Source organism: Malaclemys terrapin, chromosome 1 (assembly GCF_027887155.1).
Source record: "Malaclemys terrapin pileata isolate rMalTer1 chromosome 1, rMalTer1.hap1, whole genome shotgun sequence".
NCBI lineage: Eukaryota > Metazoa > Chordata > Testudines > Emydidae > Malaclemys > Malaclemys terrapin.
The window spans coordinates 231,054,287-231,073,582 of record NC_071505.1 but is presented as its reverse complement, the minus strand read 5'-3'; the positions used below and the strand labels follow the sequence as shown (position 1 = coordinate 231,073,582).

The 19,296-nt window shown below is 38.6% G+C and overlaps 1 protein-coding gene across 1 annotated transcript in view; it reads right to left on the bottom strand.

Annotated features, from left to right (window-relative positions):
* Positions 1-19,296, bottom strand: part of TUBGCP5 (tubulin gamma complex associated protein 5) — a 48,488-nt gene that overhangs the window by 23,216 nt on the left and 5,976 nt on the right. Inside the window, exons 4-14 of the mRNA XM_054008973.1 lie at positions 18,483-18,579; positions 16,374-16,453; positions 14,023-14,161; positions 12,849-12,966; positions 11,595-11,684; positions 8,432-8,525; positions 7,837-8,083; positions 7,461-7,672; positions 6,821-6,936; positions 3,622-3,890; positions 2,374-2,572 (exon numbers count right to left, since the gene is read on the bottom strand). Coding sequence (XP_053864948.1) covers positions 2,374-2,572; positions 3,622-3,890; positions 6,821-6,936; positions 7,461-7,672; positions 7,837-8,083; positions 8,432-8,525; positions 11,595-11,684; positions 12,849-12,966; positions 14,023-14,161; positions 16,374-16,453; positions 18,483-18,579 — 1,661 coding nt within the window. The remainder of the gene's footprint in view (positions 1-2,373; positions 2,573-3,621; positions 3,891-6,820; positions 6,937-7,460; positions 7,673-7,836; positions 8,084-8,431; positions 8,526-11,594; positions 11,685-12,848; positions 12,967-14,022; positions 14,162-16,373; positions 16,454-18,482; positions 18,580-19,296) is intronic.

Genomic DNA, 19,296 nt, shown 5'->3' with positions numbered 1-19,296 from the left:
TTCTTGTGGCTCTTTTCTGAACACACTTCAATTTATCAACATCCTTCCTAAACTGTGAACACCAGAACTGGACACAGCATTCCAGTAGCAGCTGCAAAAGTGCCAAATATAGATTTGGGTAGCCTGCGTATAGCTGTAAGAGGGGGATCTTATTCAATGCACAGCCACATAGCTCAAGTCATAATCTCTCTCTCAATGGGATAAGACAAACCTTGGAAGTTAGGAGAACTCCAGCCCTAGGTAGGGGTGGAAATACACTGCTGGGGCCAGTTATTGGATCTCTAGAAGATGGGTAACAACGTGTGTTGGGGGGCAGGGAGAGAAAACAGCCACTCTCCCTCCCAACCCTCACCAGAAGGTGGGTGTTTCCTTGCTCCATATGGTGTCCTCCAGTGGAGGACATGGGTCACTGGGACGACCTGGGAGAAGGGGGAGCCCAATATGTCTTTCTTCTCTTCCCTTTCCCACCACCCTGCTACAGCAGCTCTAGGAGCAACCTGGTGTTCCTAATGTATCACATGCGGCTGCCTGCTGGTGTGGCAGCAATGGCAGCTCGGCCTTAACATTTTCCTGTACGATTATTATTTTGGCACATTGTCAACAACATTTGACAGAGAAACAAGTAAGAGAAAGTAAATGGCAATTTGTAAACAGTATCTATCTCAGCAAAAGCTGGACAGAATTTAATCAGACAAAGAAAAGGTGCTCTGGTAGCCTGAAGGCTTTCCCCTACTGAATACCCAAGGCCAATTGCAAACAACAGAGGGGTAAGAGTCTCAAAAATAAGGTTGCAAAAAAATTGTTTTATAATGAAAAAAGTGTTAAGCAACTTAAATATAGTGGTCACTACTAAGGGCTGTTCAACACTAGAAAATGAGATCAACCCATCTCCTTCCCTATTTAGGCAGTGCTAGGTCTACCTAAGAATTCCAGACTGTTGAGGTGGTGGATTAACTACGCCAAAGGGAGAGCCCTTCCCATTGGTGTAGGTAGTGTCTGTTATGCTGAAGTGCTACAGTGATGTACTAACTCTCCTTATAATATTATCCTGTTGGAAAATCTCTCAGTCAGACATTTAACACTTAGGGTAAGTCTATATGTACAGCACTACAGTGGCTTAGCTGTACTGATACACCTGCGCCGCTCAGCGCGTCTGGTGAAAACACTCTATGCCGACAGAAGAGAGTCTCCCGTTGGCATAAAAAACCCCACCTCTGCAAGCAGCATAAGCTATGTCAATGGGAGAAGCACACGAACACTTATGTTGGTGTAACCTATGTCACTCAGGGGGGTGGAATATTCACATTCCTGTGCGACATAAGTTTTGCAGACATAGGCTGTAGTGTAGACATAGTAATAGTAAGACAAAGCCAATTAGTTTATCAGAGAAGGGTCAAAATCATCATTACAATACAGCAAAAGCTATCAACAGGTAAAATCATTGTAGTGCAAGTCTGGTTTCCATCACTTCAGAGCAGAGATTGTCTTGATCGACAAAAGGACTGAATTAACCAGCCTATCAACTTTTAAGAGACATTCTCATCCACTGAGAGAGAGATTATGTACATAGCTCAACATTAATTACAATACTCTTATAATACATTGTATTACCTGTTAAACTGTAAGGTTGTTTAACTTCACAATGAAAGCTTTTAAATACAACCAAGAACTAAAGGCACCATTGTTACATCAGAACTCTTTTTGAGAAGCCGGAACACCGATCTACCTATTGGTACGTAAGAGAAATAAATAGCTAACATTCTCATCACTAATTATTACGACCTATGTACTACTGTTAAAATCAACGTGTTGCTGCTCTGCTAGTTTCCTCACATTACCCTATCACAAAGGAACAATTATTTTTGTGGCAATTAACCTTTTTCCTGAAATGTTTGTTTTAAACTATTAGTACCACAGTAGAATTTTGCAAGATACGTCTTTGTAATGACCAGCCAAAGAGAAAGACGTTGATTCAAATGAAAGACATTTTACCTAATGTGCCATGCACATACATTCAAAAGATTACATTTTGCTACAGCATTGGTTCTATCATAATTAATTTGAGAAATTATAACTATTTTTTTGTAATAAAATTTGCTATGCTAGAGACAGTTCCCATTTTCTATACTAAAAACATTTAAGTCCTGCTAGATGTAGCAGGCAAAATAGAACCGTTCTTGAATACTCATTGTAATAATTTATATTTTTAATGAACCTTTGGCCAGTCATAAGCTGCCTGGGACAATGCTTAGTCATGCTCCCCTTTAGGCTTGCTCCTGAGCTTGTTTGTTTTAAGCAGCAATAGCAAAAGTTTATGCCTTGTGGCTTCTGACAACAGCTGTGAGACTGGTTATCTTTCAGGTGTTCAATTACCTAGCAAAGTTAATAGCCAGCAATGGATCATGAACATCATCCAGTTCTAAGTGTCTCTCTGCTATTGACTGCATCTTTATCAAACTCTGCTTTGTAGCTTGTTGTTCTGTAATAATATCTGGAACAGATTCTTCCCCATGCCGCAGACGGGACTGCACAGACTCCAGAAATAGTGTGTACAAACTCTTTCTTTCTGCATCTGAAGTGGATAGTAAAATATATGGTAAATATTATTCTAAGAAACAGTGTTGATTATACTAGTACAACTAAGTTAAGGAGATTAACGTAAACCCAGTTTTGCTTGCTATATTTCCATATGCAGCATCAACAGTATCTAGGCTGTGATTCGCAAGGTACGTAAGCACATATCTAACGTTAAATATTGATATTAATAGGACTATTTGTATGCTTAATGTTGGGTACATACTGAAATATCTTGCTGAACTGGGACCTAAAATATGAAATTAATATTTCTGAAAATATTAAACCCTTAAAGACGATGGGTATAAAGTAACTGTCAGCCATTAATACAAAACTTGTTTTCAATGACAGTTTATCCTCCCATGACAAAAGGGATAACACTGATATAAAAAGCGGTCGCAAAACAGTTCAAAGCCACCTCACTCTACATTTAAATAGAAAGGGACTTGTATAACATACAAATAGCTAATTTATATTGACCCACGTGAAGACAACAGACATCACAGCTCCCACTACTGTCCTTTGTGTATCATAATTCATGCTGGTTACTCCAAATATTCCGCATGCTTATAGTTGTATCAAGGTCTTTGGGCAGATCACCAACAGGCTTTCCTTAAATCAGGAATCCTATTTATTACCTATTATCCTTAAACCAATGAACTACTCAGTAATGGGAACCAACTGATTAATCACATAATAAGAAAATAGTTTTATGGTTTGAATAAAGATCTTAAATAGTATAAACTAACAAGAGAGAATTTAAAATAATGTTTAAGAGCAACTTAAAACTGAAAAAAGCAAATAAATTCTGAATTAAGGTAAAAATTCAGTTCTTCTCACATTGTTGTGTGTGTTGCATGCATCAGGGCTCTTGGAACAGAACCAGTTGTTTCAAATCAGATGTGAAGTTACAAACCACACAGTGCAAGCATAACAAGGAGAGTTATATACTAAACAGTGGATTATAATGGAAACACTAATACACCCTAAATACACAAATGCTGTTAGATACAGAGAAGAAGAATATTTTACACAACTTATTTTCACCTCTTGATGCAGCTTGCCGTGGATAATCATCTTTGGATTGTAGGTTCTTCAACAATTGCATGGACTTTCCAGCCATGATGATTTGTTTTAGTACTGGTTTCAGAAAGGAGACCATTGTGTGCTGCCTACTTGAGGGAGCCTGATCACTGCCAGAGCTGGCACTGGCATTATCACTCATTTTCTCTTCATTCTCCATCTTTTCTGACACACTATATAATGTGTAGGTAGCATACCAAAAATCCCTGTGATTAACTGGGACATTTTTGTTTCTACAACAGAGAGAGAAAATCGTTACACTTTATCCTTTTAAAAAGATAAAGCTTCCCTATTAAATAATAATATATTTCACCTTCTATTTGGAATTATCCCAACGCACCATAGAAATGATAGAATCATAGAAATGTAGAACTGGAAGGGACCTCGAGAAGTCACCAAGTCTAGTCCCCTGCACTGAGGCAAGATGAAGTCAACCTAGAGTCTAGAAGACCATCCCTGACAGGTGTTTGTCCAACCTGTTCTTTAAAACCTCCAATGATGGGGATTCCACAACCTCACTTGGAAGCCTATTCTAGAGCTAAATGATCCTTATAGTTAGAAAAGTTTTTTTTTTTTTTAAAACAGCTAACCTAAATCTCTCTTGCTGCACATTAAGCCCATTACTTCTTGTCCTATTTTCTGCAGACTTGGAGAACAACTGATAAGTCGTCTTTGTAACAGCCCTCAACGTATTTGAAGACTTATCAGGTCCCCACTCAGTTTTCTTTTCTGAAGACTAAACGTGCCAAGTTTTAAATCTTCCATCATGGAAGGTTTAGAAAACCTGGCCTATCATTTTTGATACTCTCTTCTGGGCTCTCTCCAATTTGTCCACATCTTTCCTGCAGTATGACATCCAGAACTAAACACAGTACGCCAGATGAGGCCTCTCAAGCACCAAGTAGAGCAGGACAATTACCTTCTAGTTCTTACATACAACACTCCTGTTCAGACACTCCAGAATATTATTGGCCTTTTCCGCAACTGTCTCATGTTGTTGACTTATTCAATTTGTGATTCACTATAACTCCCAAATCCTTTTCAGCAGTACTACTACCTACCCAATTATTCCCCATTCTGTATTTGGGCATTTGATTTTTTCCTTTCTAAGTGAAAACTTTGCAACTATCTTTACTGAACAACACACACAAAATAATCATTTCACCTATGATTGACACACAGCCATCTCTAGAATGATGGTTAACTTTAGCATCGCACAGAATCATTGCACAATAGATTATTAGAACAAGAAACAAGAGACTACTTGTGACGGGGTGGACTAGTGTCCTGACACACCCATCCCAGGAAAGGAGCAGAACAGTAGTCCTTCAAGCAGCCTAGAGTAGCTGTAGGGGAAGCAGCCAATCAGGGCCCAGGAGGGCCGTATAAATAGAGTAGCAGAGCCAGAGACAGTCAGTTCCTTCCTGGAGCTGGAGGAGTACATATAGTGCTCCTGGCCGGCCAAAAGGAACTGCAGCACCATGAACAGCTCGGTGCTGGCTCCTGAGCCTGAACTTAGATGAGCCCTGAGGGAAGGGTGAAGCTTTGGTGAAAGTGGGGCCATGGGGTAGTGGCCTTTGGAATTGAAGGCAGTTTTGCTAAAGGGACATGGTGGCACATGGCTGCTATTCTTAGGGTCCCTGGGCTGAGACCCAGAATAGTGGGTGGGCTTGGGTCCCCCGCGTAGGCCACTGGGGAACTGGCCTACAATCAGACAGTGATAAACCCCCAGAAGGGGAACTGAACTACTTAGTGGCCCAGCTGGAGAGCTGAGACCAGGATAGACCAAGAGAGCAAAACCATTGCCTCCAGGGAGAAAGCCCTTGTGGTATAGCCCAATACCAGGGCTCGAACTGTTTAAAGATCAGAGACCCACCGGCCCAGAAGGGGTGCTTGTATGAGATGGGTGCCATGCCGTTACACTACTATATACAACTGAAATCCAGGAGAAATCTAGGTAACCAGACCAAAACCTCAAACTGGAATTTATCCAGGAGGTTAATTATTCAAAGTGCCATGGATCTTTAATTACAAATGATTGATGCTTTTAGGTTTACTTAATAAATAAAATAGAAAAACCTACATCACGATGTAGGAGTCTCCATACAAATAACTAAAGTGAAACTGAATACCACATAACGCACACGTGTCTGAAATACCTCAAAATGTAATACCCAGATACACAACAATACTTTAATAGCTTCTGTTTTAGCACATCTCAGTAAAAAATAGGTAAAACAATTCTCATGGGAAGTTAAATTTATAGATAAGGCTGCCTACTCAACTACTGTTAGTTAACTGCTAACAATAATCTAATTGTACATTAACGACATCCCAAATAGGCGAGAGCCCCATTTTAATTGAAAGTCTTAGACCCAAAGGAAAAGCAATGCAATAGGACACAACAAGGTTATTAAGGTAAAAGTTCTGGTGCCAGCAGTTAATCATCTTCCACAGTAAACAAAATCTGTGTTTCCACAGTCATTCAAAGTGCTTAGTTTTTTTAACCAATTGCCATTACTTGTTGATCAGCTAGAAAAAAGCTTGAGTAATATTACACAATGGAAAAAAGCTTAACTATAGACCGCTATAACACAAAAATTTAGTATTTCTGCATTTTTCTATTTTAAACTACCATACTGTAAAAAAGTGATCATCAAAATATAATGTGCAAACAGAACTAATTCTTCTAACTGATGCTGAAAGGAGTATGCAAATAACTCAAGACATTGTTTTATCTTATGTTTCTGTTCCAAATAGCAATAGGTTTATATATCACTATCTTGCCATGCATTAGGAAAAATCAACTTTATTTTATTATGGATACATTAATTTAGGAAAAGAACTGATTTTTTTTTTAAAACTGAATATTTGTGGTTTGATGGCCAACTTCATATTTTTTAATTTTGCATTTTTCCAGATTAACTTATCTCTATACCATATCAACAACTACTAGGGTCACTGTCTCACTACCTCATGTTATTTCTCCCATGTAGACTAGAGATGGATAAAAAAGGTAGGATTTTTAAAAAATCAGATCATTTCTAGCTGTTTTATCAAACGAAATTATTGTCATGCCACCATCCAGTTTGTCTCTTCTTCAACAGCTATAATGTTTATTTAGGCCACACTGTTTTGATCTGTTCATCATCATCATCCATACCTCTGAATGATAAATTCCTTAGCAGGATCAAACAAGTTACCATGGACAATCCACTCATCTACTGTCTGCAAATACGGCCTTACCGTTTCAACCCAGAGAGAGAAGAGGAGGGATACCTGAAATGAAGAGTAAACACCAATTGTTGTGGGATTTTATAAACGTTTGGCAAAATTACACATATTATTTCAAATAAAATAGCTACTATACACTGCAGAGAAGCCAATCCAAAGAACTGTGCAAATATATACTTACAGTATGCACATGTACATACAATTTTTTAAAAAACTTGACCAGACATAACGTTGAACTAAAAGCAATGCCGTGCAATCAGTTAAATGTAAGCAGACACCCTGCAACCTTCTCTACGCTGCTTTCTCAATGCCCTTCAGTCCTAACCAGCAACCTTCATTATTTCCAGTCCTAAGTCTCTTTTGAGCACAAAGTGCCAGCCATAGCAGATTGTGTGGTTTATAATGTAGATAACTGGAGAATAGGATGAGACCACAACATGTACTTCATTTGTGACCTAACAGACTTATAAATCAATTCTTCAGTGGTAAAAAACTTCACATAAAAACTTGTTAAACAATATTCTAGATACTGTGTTTCATAATTAAGTAAAAAGTTAGATTTGACATACTGTTTGCTCAGATGCTTCTCCAACGTTGTCATATTCAAGAATAGCTTTGTAGAGTGTATTAAGCAAATGAGATGCTCTTACAACATTTCGAGTGTCAGGTGGTACTTGCGGTACTTCTGCTACCCCTGTGCTGAAAACTTTGTGAAGTACCTTAAGCTGTGCCAGTCGAGGTGACAACTTATCTACTACTATTGAAAGAGTGACTGTTTTGTCTGCAAAACCAAAAATATACAACGATAACCATTTTTAGCAAGTTTATATATTTTTTAAATATTGTCTAGCATTTTATACAATTTTCATAGTTTAAACTTATTTGTACAACAGTATATTATTCTCACATTTTCCTATTATAAATTAAATATCCCCTATACTGTACCTTTGTTGATTATGCACTTCTCAATTTCAGTAAGCTCTTCTTTGAAACTAATGAAGTACTTGTACAAGGCCCACATAAAAGCTTGGTAGGTTCTAAATGGGGGTTCTGTAGTTTTCTTGGGAGTGGAAATGGTTCCAGGTATTACACTTTCTGAGCTGTGCCCCATCACTTCATCAATGAACTTCTGCAGCCTAAACACAACTTGTCCATATGCTGCTATCTGCTCCAATACTGATCTTAAGCAGTTCTACAAAATAAGGTTTTCCAGAATTATCTTATGAATATTAATCCTTTTACACAACCAGAAATCACAAGATATATAAAAGGTAAAATGAAAGTGACTGTTGAATTCAAGAGATAAATATAACATAATTTCACTGTCACTGAATATTATCTCTTTTATGGCATCCGCCCACTCAGTTTTGTTTTATTAAATCAAAATATGTGTTGCTTAAGTTAAAAACAGGTGTGGAAGCATTATTATTTTTCCACAGGAAGTTTAGTTTCCTATCTCCCAAATATTCAAGCCCTCTAAAGACAGGCATATTAAATTATGATTTGAATAAAATCAACCCAGGTCGATCAAATAACTTACCTGGGTCAAATGAGTTACAATAATGTCATTTCTCACAGTCACCTTTCCCTCATTCAGCTGAAATATAAAGAGCTTTTTCACCCCTGAAAGAAGCCTGGAAAGCAAGAAAAGGTGAGCATTCTTAAAAACAAATTCATCATAATTATATGGATTAGAAAATATATATGTCAAATCCTTAAGAGGAAAATTTAGTCTTGCTTACCTGAAAATTTCCTTTCTTAGGGTAGATCTACACTTTTGAGCTGGATGTGTGATTCCCAGCTCCAATAGACAAACGCATGTTAGCTCTGACCAAATTATTGTGCTAAAAACAGAATACAGCCGCAGTGGTATGAGCAGCCCGAAGTCCATATCTAGCATTTTGAATGGGATCATCCTAAGGGCACCTAACCCTTCCCGCTGCTCATATAAGTGTGGCTACACACTATTTTTAAATGTGATAGTTCAGTCAGAGCTAGCATGGGTATATCTCCTCAAGCTGGGAATCATTCCCACTCAAAGTGTAGACATGCCCTTAGAATCAGAGTTTAAGGCAAGAGGGAACCACCAGATCATCCTGTCTTAACTCCTGTAAAATCCCAGGCCACTAAACACCACCTAGCCCCTGCCAAGCCCAACAACCAGAATTAGACCGAAGTACTATAGCCTTCAGGAAACAAAAATTGTGTGCCACAAGCAGAGAACAGGATAGACCAAGGTGCACCAATAACCGAGGCCCTTGCACTGGCAAGGAATTGATATAGTGCTATAAGTCCAGATGATCCTAGCAAGTGACCCATGTTGCAAAGGAAAATGAAAACCCTCCCCCCAGTGTTCCTCCCTATCTACTCTGGGGGAAATCCCTTTCTGATCCCACATATGGTGATCAGTTATACCTTGAGCATGTGAGCAACACTCACCAGCCAAGCACCTAAGAAAGAGAATTCCCCATACCACTTCAGGGCATCAGTCCCCCCCAATCCAGTGTTCCATCTCCAGCAATGGCCATTTTTCTTCAAAGTAATAAGATCCACAGATTCATTCAATGGTACTTCAGCCTGCTTGCAGTCTGGGAACAGAACTAGACCTGTCAGTCACTGGCAGCATGGGAACACCCAAGTATATTTTGAGGAAAAAACAGAACATTTTAAATTCCACATAATGAAAACAAACCCAATTCCTTGGATGACAATTTCCATATCTATTCTGAGATCCATTTGTCTCCATGCTCAGCCAGATCTGTGAATCATATTACATTCTCAAAAAAAGGATATTTTCAGCTAAGCAAGGGTAAATTTTCCTGTTCTTCTTCATGCTAAAATCCACAGACATGTTACAATGGGATTTTCATAGCAGTGTTCCTCCAAAAAGGGAAGTAGGATTATTCTTTAAATATGGACATCCCAAACTAGGTGGATAATACATAAATATCTCCTCCACCTTCTCTTGGGCATTAGGGCATATAGAAGACTTGGCCAAAAGGAAATAAATGGCACTTGCCAAGATTCGATGACCAATATGCAGACTTGGTGAACTAATGGCTGTCCAGCAGATCTCAATGCAGGAGATATAACTACTCTGCCTTGAGATTGCCAATGCTGCTAAAGACAGGACTTTGATGCTCAACAAGAGGAGGAATATTTCTTGAACTTACTTAGAGAATGACAGTTTGAGGACTACCTGGCTAAATTAAAAGTACAATACTGTTCTTATTAGAGAAATCTCCTAACTTCAAATAAAATAAACCCTCATCTGATTGAAGATTGTAACCTGAAACCAGGTTAAATTTTGATTGGGAAAACTGAGGAACCTTCTGGCATCATAAAATGAATGACAGAAGAGGTTCTACCCCCAAGCTGCAAGCAGGCTGAAGTACCATGGTAAGAGACCTGTGGACCTTATCACAAAGAATGGGACATCATGTTAAATTTTTGTCTTAAAAAGTCTTATGTTGGTAATTACTTTCTGTAAGACTTAAAATTCTAAAATTCATTTAAGATAACTTACATTATAATACATAAATATTTATAAATTGGATTTCCAGCCTGACAACTGAGTCCCTAACGACAATTATAGCAACAATAACAACAAAAAATTGAATTAAAAATCATTAAAACATCCTCAAATCCTGTCAGTGGCAAACCTATAGGATAAGAAAAAACCTGGTCAGAAAACTCTAACTTCTCAACAAATCCACGTCTGGTAGATTGTTAAAGGAAGAAAGTTTCAAAGATGTGAGCCCTCCAGTGCACATCACAATGTCAGCCATATCTTAAGCATTTAACATCAAGAACTGATGCATTGTTACTGCTGTGTTAAGACACCGCATAAGAGGGGCAAACCCTCGGCTGGCCATATAAGGTTTACTAAATTGTAACCTACATCTTAAATTGCACTTGGAAGCCAACCAAGTTCTGAAGCAGCAACTAGTCATACTCAAGAGATGCCAGCATTTTTTATTAGCAGAAACTTCCAGGTTCCTTTCCAAGGTGGCTCTCAGTAGAGCATAATGTAGAAATCTAACATTGATACTGAAAAGGGGTGGATCACTGTGCCAATGTAAACATCACAGAAAAATGGTTGCAACCACTAGGCCAGCTTTGGATGAATAGAGGGCATGGTAGCATGACTATGTGGCACTACTGTCATTTGGGAATCAGAGAGCAATAATGGGTCCACTGTGACCCCGAGACTGTAAACGATATTGCTGAAGATCAGAAATACATTTCCAACAGAACACACGGTCATGGTCTCAGCTCTTTCTTTTAGAGGTTTCCTCCTACCTCTCACCTGAACTGAGCTTAAAAGTATTTTTAATAGTAAGAAAAATAAAATGACTGACTTTTTACTCAACAAATCTGCTCATTGTGCATTGAGTTCTTTCACTTTAAGTGACAAAAATAAGTTTTTTGTACTGCACAGGCAATACAGTTATGAAAGAGTGAGCTGGCTTATTTTCTGGCTTGTGCATTAAAACTATTAAGAATGTTGCAATTACAGAATCTTTACTACTGGTGATGGTGCACAGATTAGAAAGAAAGGACACAGCAATATTTCTTTTCTGACACTGAAAGCCAACTGCAAATCTGTCTCCTAGGACCGATAACACTATGATGCAAGATTCTTTTATCATCTGAATATTAAATACATTTCATATACAAGTATTTCAGGGATTCCTGCTTACCAGAGTGTTTCCCGGATAACCTGTGTTTCAGTTACAAGAGTTCTTTCTTCTGGCATATATAAGGGATCGCTGCTGTACAAGTGTTGGTCCCTAAAAGAAGAAAATGTACTATTAATTAAAAAAACCTGAAATCATAGCTGAAGTGTTTACAAATAAGAATCAAGCAATAATCTTAAGGCTCATTTCTCCCCTAATTTACACCTTTGACTTCAAAGACTTCCATGAAGCTCTATAGGCTGTAAACAAGAGCAGAGTTTGATTCTAAACCTTTTTAGAGGCAAAACAATATGAAAAGCCACCAAAATATTATCCAGTCAAAGCCCAACTACCATTAACTAGCAAACATCTGACGTATTAGATTAGTTTTAGTATTCCAACTCTCAAATGTTTAATTACTTATTATCCAATAACATACATAGTAATGCGATGAATCCACGTTTTTGACTCAATGATTATCAAATAGAACATGTAGCTATTTTAAATACATTAAAGTCAAGAGTAAACATGAATTGGGATCACGAATAACCCCCAAATCCCATCCCACCTCAAAGTAACACATGCCATCTCAAAAACTTGCGAAGGGAATGGAAATTCCTTCACCTCTAAATATGAACACAAGATCATAGGAAAAAGTTCTACAATTATTCATAGACCTTCCATGATTTCTTTACTGGTAGATAGATTAAAAGATTTTAGTGTAATATGTTAGGATTACTTAAGTTTTTAGTATTTTAATTCATTTTTATCACTGAAAGTACTAGTTATTTATACACTTTCTTAGCTCAAAATTCAACCAAACCAAATATGTTCACTGGCAGTGAATGTGTGCACAAACCAAATCACAATTTGGTATTGCCCTACACATGCTAAATTTGTCCAAACTGAGATTTGGAATTTGTGATGGACACAATAGGACTAGCTTTGTTTTAAATTCTGACATTGGGAAGGACAGTAACACACAAGACATTTATGCATTTTTACAGGGGTGGAAGAACTACGACTGTTCAGCACAATAAGCAAAAGTTAAAATTATACTGGCTCATTTTGTTCAATTTGCACACACTTAGTTTGCAATATATAAATATATTTTAAACTAAATCAGTAACAAATGCTAACTACATATTTTGGAAGAGCACACACATTTTACACTTTAACAGTATCACAGCTTAATGTAAATCATTAATAGTTCATTAAACCATTATCTGGCTTTATTTAATATCAGCAGTGAACATGTACGTGATCTTTTTTTCTTACCAGACAGCAGCTAAATTGGAATGTAGGTGCAAACTGTGAGAAAAACGAAGAGCTCTTCCTGTCCAATATTGAGGAACCACATGCTGTTCCAGCCAGCTGCGCGCATCAGGTTCACCCACTGGTAAGACATTTGATAGTCAGTGAAGGATTTTCATTTATGTAGGGAAGGCTTATAAAAGACAAAAAGAAGTCTCACTAATAAGCATCCAAACAATGAATTAGCTTCAGGATATAGCTGCATTCAAATAACTGGCTAATTACTCCTGTCTGTTTCCACTTTATTGCATGTACAATCATGGTGATTTCATGTATAAGTTAGTTTACACACACAGGTGCCTGACCTTTTGAAAATCAGGCCCTAAAAATAAGACAGAGGTATATTAATATTTATATATCTTTCCATCTTAAGGTAATGTACTTTATTTTAGGCAATTGTTGAAATGATACATACAAAACCTATATCAAAGGTAACTTTAAAAAGTAAGGTGCCAAATACCAGTAACCTCACCCTATAGCCAGGGTGTCCCTAATACTAGGCATTCAGTACATTACCTAAATTTTTTTTCTCCTAGTTCTATCCCCCATGACACCTAGCCTCACAGATAACCAGCTTCTATTCTAGGTGCAATATCCTACTGTGCGCTCTCCTATAATTTCACAGCTGTCAGGGAAACCGACTGAAACCAATCTGAAGGGGAGCCGTTAGTGTCACATTTATTACAAGCATTTTCATTCATTGAATTATACTATACCCAAGCACACACAAATGTTTTTCTTAATACCTGTTTTTATTTCAGTGTTAACATTTAATAACACAAGCTTTGTATTATATCTAGATATATTTAAGTTGTGTTTATCTGATGTACATTTATCCCTAGAGCAGCATTGGTGTGCATACTTCCATAGGAATAAATGGAAGTCTTTCCATTGACTTTAATGGAAATTAGATCAAACCTTCATTACACACAAATGAGGCACTACCATTTTACTCTGTTAAAGAGTAACTATAATACATACCCAAACTCACAACCTTAATTATAGTGACAAAACCAGAGCACTTTAATATAGAACTCTTCCATAGTTATTGTTAGGTAGCCACATATGAGTGAGAATCATTTATTAGAAATCCATTTGTTATGAGATCCCTCCATGAAGAGAATTTTGAATAACCAACCTTTCCATGTGACCTGAGACACTGTTTTCTTGTTATGGTCTTGTTCTTCTTGTGGTGTCCTGTCTACTTGAATGCCAGAGTCTTCCCTGCTCAGAGGTTGTTGAGCATCCTCCTCCTCTTCACTTTCTTCAGACCAATCCTGTCAAGTATGACAAGACCAAGTAAATTTTTAGTGCAATGTACATGAGGGAAGGAAGTATACTCAGTCCTTCTTGGCAGGGAAAGTCAGTGTAACATGTCTACTTTCTGTCTTCCACTAAAAAAAAAAGCATGAGGGAAACTAAAAGGAACCCTGAAAATCATTTGATTTTTCCCCCCAAATTTATTTTATAACATGGCCCAAACTGTTAAGTTACAGACATCATCAAAATAGTAAGCTTTTTGGAGCAGTGATTCTGTATTTCTACATATCTTACTCCTAGGGCAATTCTGTGCCACTGCTCACGCGCAGAATTCACGTCCGCAGCAGATTTCTTTCCTTCCCCTGAGAAAAATGTTTTTCTGACAGGGAAGCAAAGAGCAACCACACTCCCCTCTCCAGCAGGGCAGGTGCATCATTTTGGGTGCCTGGAACAGCCCCAGAGAGGTAAATCACAAAGGGGTCACTGTATGGGGAGCTGCCTTCCCATCTGCCCAACTCCTGTGCATTCAGACCCCCATACCCAGACCCTCCGCTGGACCTCACCGCCCCCATGAGCCCCCTGCACACATACCCCCACTCCAAGCCCCAACCTCTATGCACCTGGACCACCCTGTCAAGCCCCCTGCACCCAGACCCCCAACCAACTGCACCCGGACCCCCGTCCGACTCCCCCAGCACCCAAACCCCACCCCTCCCCCCGAGCCCAAACAACCTTCACCAGGACCCCACCCCCAAAGAATCTCATTGCCCCTGCACCCAGACCCCTCACTGAGCTGCCCACATCCAGATTGCCCCACACAGAACCCTCTTGCCCCACACCTGGATCCCCCGCACACTAAACACCTCCACATTTGGATCCTGCTGGGCTAAGCCTGCCTGCACACATCTGGTGTGCCTGGCGCAGAGCCCTGGGGTGTTTCTGGGGCAGGACTAGCCCTTGCACTGTGTCAGGACTGAGTGCACCGTGGATACACTAACTAGGATACACTATCTATACACATTTACTGAAGCAATTATATAACTTAACTTACATTTATTTAGATTCTTAATTTTTACTTATGTTAGAAAATGGTGAAGGATGCATTTTAACGGCTATTAGCCAGGATGGGCAGAGATGGTGTCCCTAGCCTCTGTTTGCCATGGGGGCAGGGGATGGAGCACTTGATGATTTCCTGTTCTGTTCATTCCCTCTGAAGCACCTGGCATTGGCCACTCTCGGAAGACAGGATACTGGGCTAGCTGGACCATTGGTTTGACCCAGTATCGCCATTCTTGGATTCTTTATGTTCTTATTTACTAACTGTTTAATTTTTTTTCACGTGTGATTTGTGTTAAGCTCTATTTGGATGGAAATTCAATCAAAATGCACAAAAACATTTTTCATTCAATAAAAGCTCAAACATGCTGAATAGATAAGACAAAAAGTTGATCAAAGTTTATAAAAATACATTTTGCATTTCAAAATAACTGATTTATTTAAACAAAGGAAATATTATCTGTAGTTAGTGAATTGAATGAATTGTTTCTGATCACCATGTCCTTCAAAATCTTAGAAATAGTAGATCTCATCCTCTAACACCTGGTTTTTACTCAAGACTGGAAAAGGCAAACAAACTTTCCTGCTTTTTCCAACTCCCAATCAGCTTAACCTTGGATTTCTTGTCATTGATCTGAAATGAAGAAAATAGGCTTCTCCACCTGCAGAAGAAGCTAATGCAGTCAAAAGCTGGTTTAACACTTCAACAAACTCTGGTTTCAAGTGCTTACGGATTGACTTTCACCAGTTCAGTGATCTGACTGTCTTTAAAACATCATCAGCAAGCATGTACTGCTTAATACAATTTTTTTCTATTTCAATTATTTTAATAGATTAGAGTAAATTTAGGCCTTAACAGGTTGTCAAATTCTAATTTAATTTTTAAATGGTTTATTTTTAAAAAATAAACCTGTATTTAAATAAAAAAACTGATCAAAAAAATCTACAGTTGTTTTTGTCCACAGTGATACAGCCTCCCCTTCTGCGATCCAAAACATTATTTAGTTGACTTCCTGACTCTCCACTGCTCTAGAAAGAATGTGCCCTGCCACAGCTATAGCTCCCATACATCAACAAGCCATAAATTATTTGCTTTAGTGAACATCTATAATCCTAAATATCATAAATACGATCTGTAAGAACATAGTCGGTCACTTTTAAGATATTACTTACTGGTGTGTCTATGTCAGGACCAAAATCAATTTCTTCACCTTCCCTCAAGTACTTTCCCCAGTCAAATTCTTCTTCCTTTTCTAAAAGGAATACAAGTGAGACTCAATATTTTTGTGCTTATTTCCAACTTCCTCTATAACAAGACTTATATTTTTCTAAAGGTGCAGACTGACAAGAGATATTCTCTTCCATTCAAAACTGTCACTTTCTTTAGCAATGATATACAATTTTCACTGAAGATTTAAGTGGTCTGATGAATTATCTTCCTGTTTCTTTCTCTACCTATATACATTTCTCCTGAAGTGCTCCTCTGATTCTGAGTTTTAGACTCACACAAATTTGCAATATGGTGTACAGTCATCCCATTTGCCTGATTTCACTTCTTCCTGCATCATGTCATCTCTATTTTAGGCCTCAATCCTGCAAAAGACTTGCAAGAGTGCGTATCTTTACACACTGTGAGTAATCCCAGTTGCTTCAATGGAACTACTCCCAGTGCATAAAAATGGTCTACATTCCAAAGAAAAACCTGCAGCCCTGAGTGTCAGAGCCTGGGTCAACTGACTTGGGCTGTTGGGGCTTGGGGCTAAACATTCCCGCTTTGGCTGGAGCTCGGGCTCTGAAACCTGGTGAGGGTCTCAGAACCCAGGCTCCAGCCTGAGTCAGAATGTCTGCACTGCTATTTTTAAGTACCACTAGCTCAAATGACCTGGGCTCTGTGACTCAGTGCCATGGGTTTTTCTTTGTGGTGTAGACTTACCAAGAGTAACACATGGACAAGTCTTTGCAGGATCAGGAACCCAGATTGTAAATTACTGAGGGCAGGGAACTTGTCTTTCCTTCTGTGTAAAAGAATATGTACAACCATAGTGCTATAGATAAATATTTTTAAATAAAATAATCACACAAACAATATAAAATAATATACTTTAATCCAGTAGGAAGGTTACTCACCTGTAACTGGAATTTTCTGAGATAACCTCTGCATGTTCACACTTTTGGGATGTGCTGACAATGCAGTCCAACCTGCGTCACTAGTGCATTCCAAGAGTGGAAATGTGCAGAGGCCACTCGAAAAAGAATTTTAAGATACGAGGCTTCTTCTCCTCCCCACAGTTTCTAGACTAAAATGTTGTTTCAAACCATTTTTTTTTTTAGTGGCTATTTTTCAGCATTGCAAATGAATACCACAAGGATGTGTGGTATCCCAAACACATTTTTCTCAGGTGTTCCACTCTTCTCATCCTTTTATTCTTGATCCATTGGGGATTGTCAATTTACTGCCATTTGTTTGTAATCAGAAACATAAGGAAATTGTACACTACTACTACAAAACCGGGAGATTACGTAAAATTAACTCTTGATAAGTTAAGATGGATGACTAGATGTTGCCAAGTTAAAACTGGTTAGAACAGAAAAGCAATATTTTTAATTTAAAATGAAAAGATTACAGAAATAACCAAACTGCATTATGTCAAGTTACTGCGTAACTTTCCTATGTGAAATTACATGAGAAGTTACTAGTTTTAGATAGATTTTATTTTTGGTTTTGGCTCAGTTCGGTGTAATGAAATGGTCAGGATAGACACTGTTAGAAAGTGAAGTCCTTTATTTACTCACGCAGACGATACAGCAGTAATGCAAACTTCCTCCAGGCTCACCAATATTCATCAAACCTCATGTGGTGGTTCCACAAGTGACATAATATTTCACTCACTGGCCCCTCTGCTGAGAGGGTATTAACTGTGACAGTCATTTAACACTTGTTCCCACTTACAGGAACAGAACAGAGATCACAGGCTTTTAAACACAACACACCAAATGGCCCTCAGATAGCAACCAACGGGGGTGGATTTGAACGAGCAACCCGGATGAGAAAGTCATAACATTAATCTTTTCCCCCACCCACAAACCTTCTAGTTTCCAGTGTGTCTTAGATGTATAGGTTAATTAGATACAAGATTAAAAACCCACAAAAGATAACCAGTGAGGATCTTGAAATGAATTAAGTCATGATGTTATAAGACTGCAAAGGGGAAAAAAAAGTCCCATCAGATTGTCACTTGTCTGTGTGTTTTTCATTTCAAATATAAAGATCTTGTAACCTACCCACTTCTTTATCTCTTGGCTTTTCCACATAGTTGGTGTTGGAAGGAGAATCGGACAAGCACAGTAGGAGAGATAGTATGGCGTAATGAGCATCTGTCTTTAAAAATACACAAAAGAAAAAAAAAATCAATAAATAGAATAAAATGGTTTAAAAGACTTTAGGAAATGAACAGCGTAGAATGTTGTATGCCAGAGTGTGTAGTATTAGCCCTCACAGTTCATCTCAAGTAATGGATATCCTAATTTACTTATTTTTTTTCCAATACAAACTGAAAATCTAGTCACCTAAAATTCTTGTTTAAATTATGCTAACCATGACAAATTAAAGCACCTCAACTAAAAGTCTACATGAAGGTTTAAGGACTCCTCATCCATTTACTCTAAATGACTTCCACAAACTCATTTATTCTATACAGACAACGGTTACACAGTTATGCAAGACTATTAACAGGCCACTCACCCTTCGTGAATGGAACCATTTAATGATTCTGACATCTACATGGCGGGAGGGATAGCTCAGTGGTTTGAGCATTGGCCTGCTAAACCCAGGGTTGTGAGATCAATCCTTGAGGGGGCCATTTAGGGAACTGGGGTAAAAAAAATCTGTCTGGGGATTGGTCCTGCTTTGAGCAGGAGGTTGGACTAGATCAGGGGTCTCAAACGTGCGGCCCGCGGGGTTGTTTTCTGTGGCCCGCAAGCTCCTTGTTGTTCTCCCCCCCCCCACCGTTTACCTAGAGCAGCTCCAGCCCCTGCCTGCCTGCCCCCGCGCCGCTCCGGGAAGTGGCCGGAACGTGGGGAAGAGGGGCACAGGGGT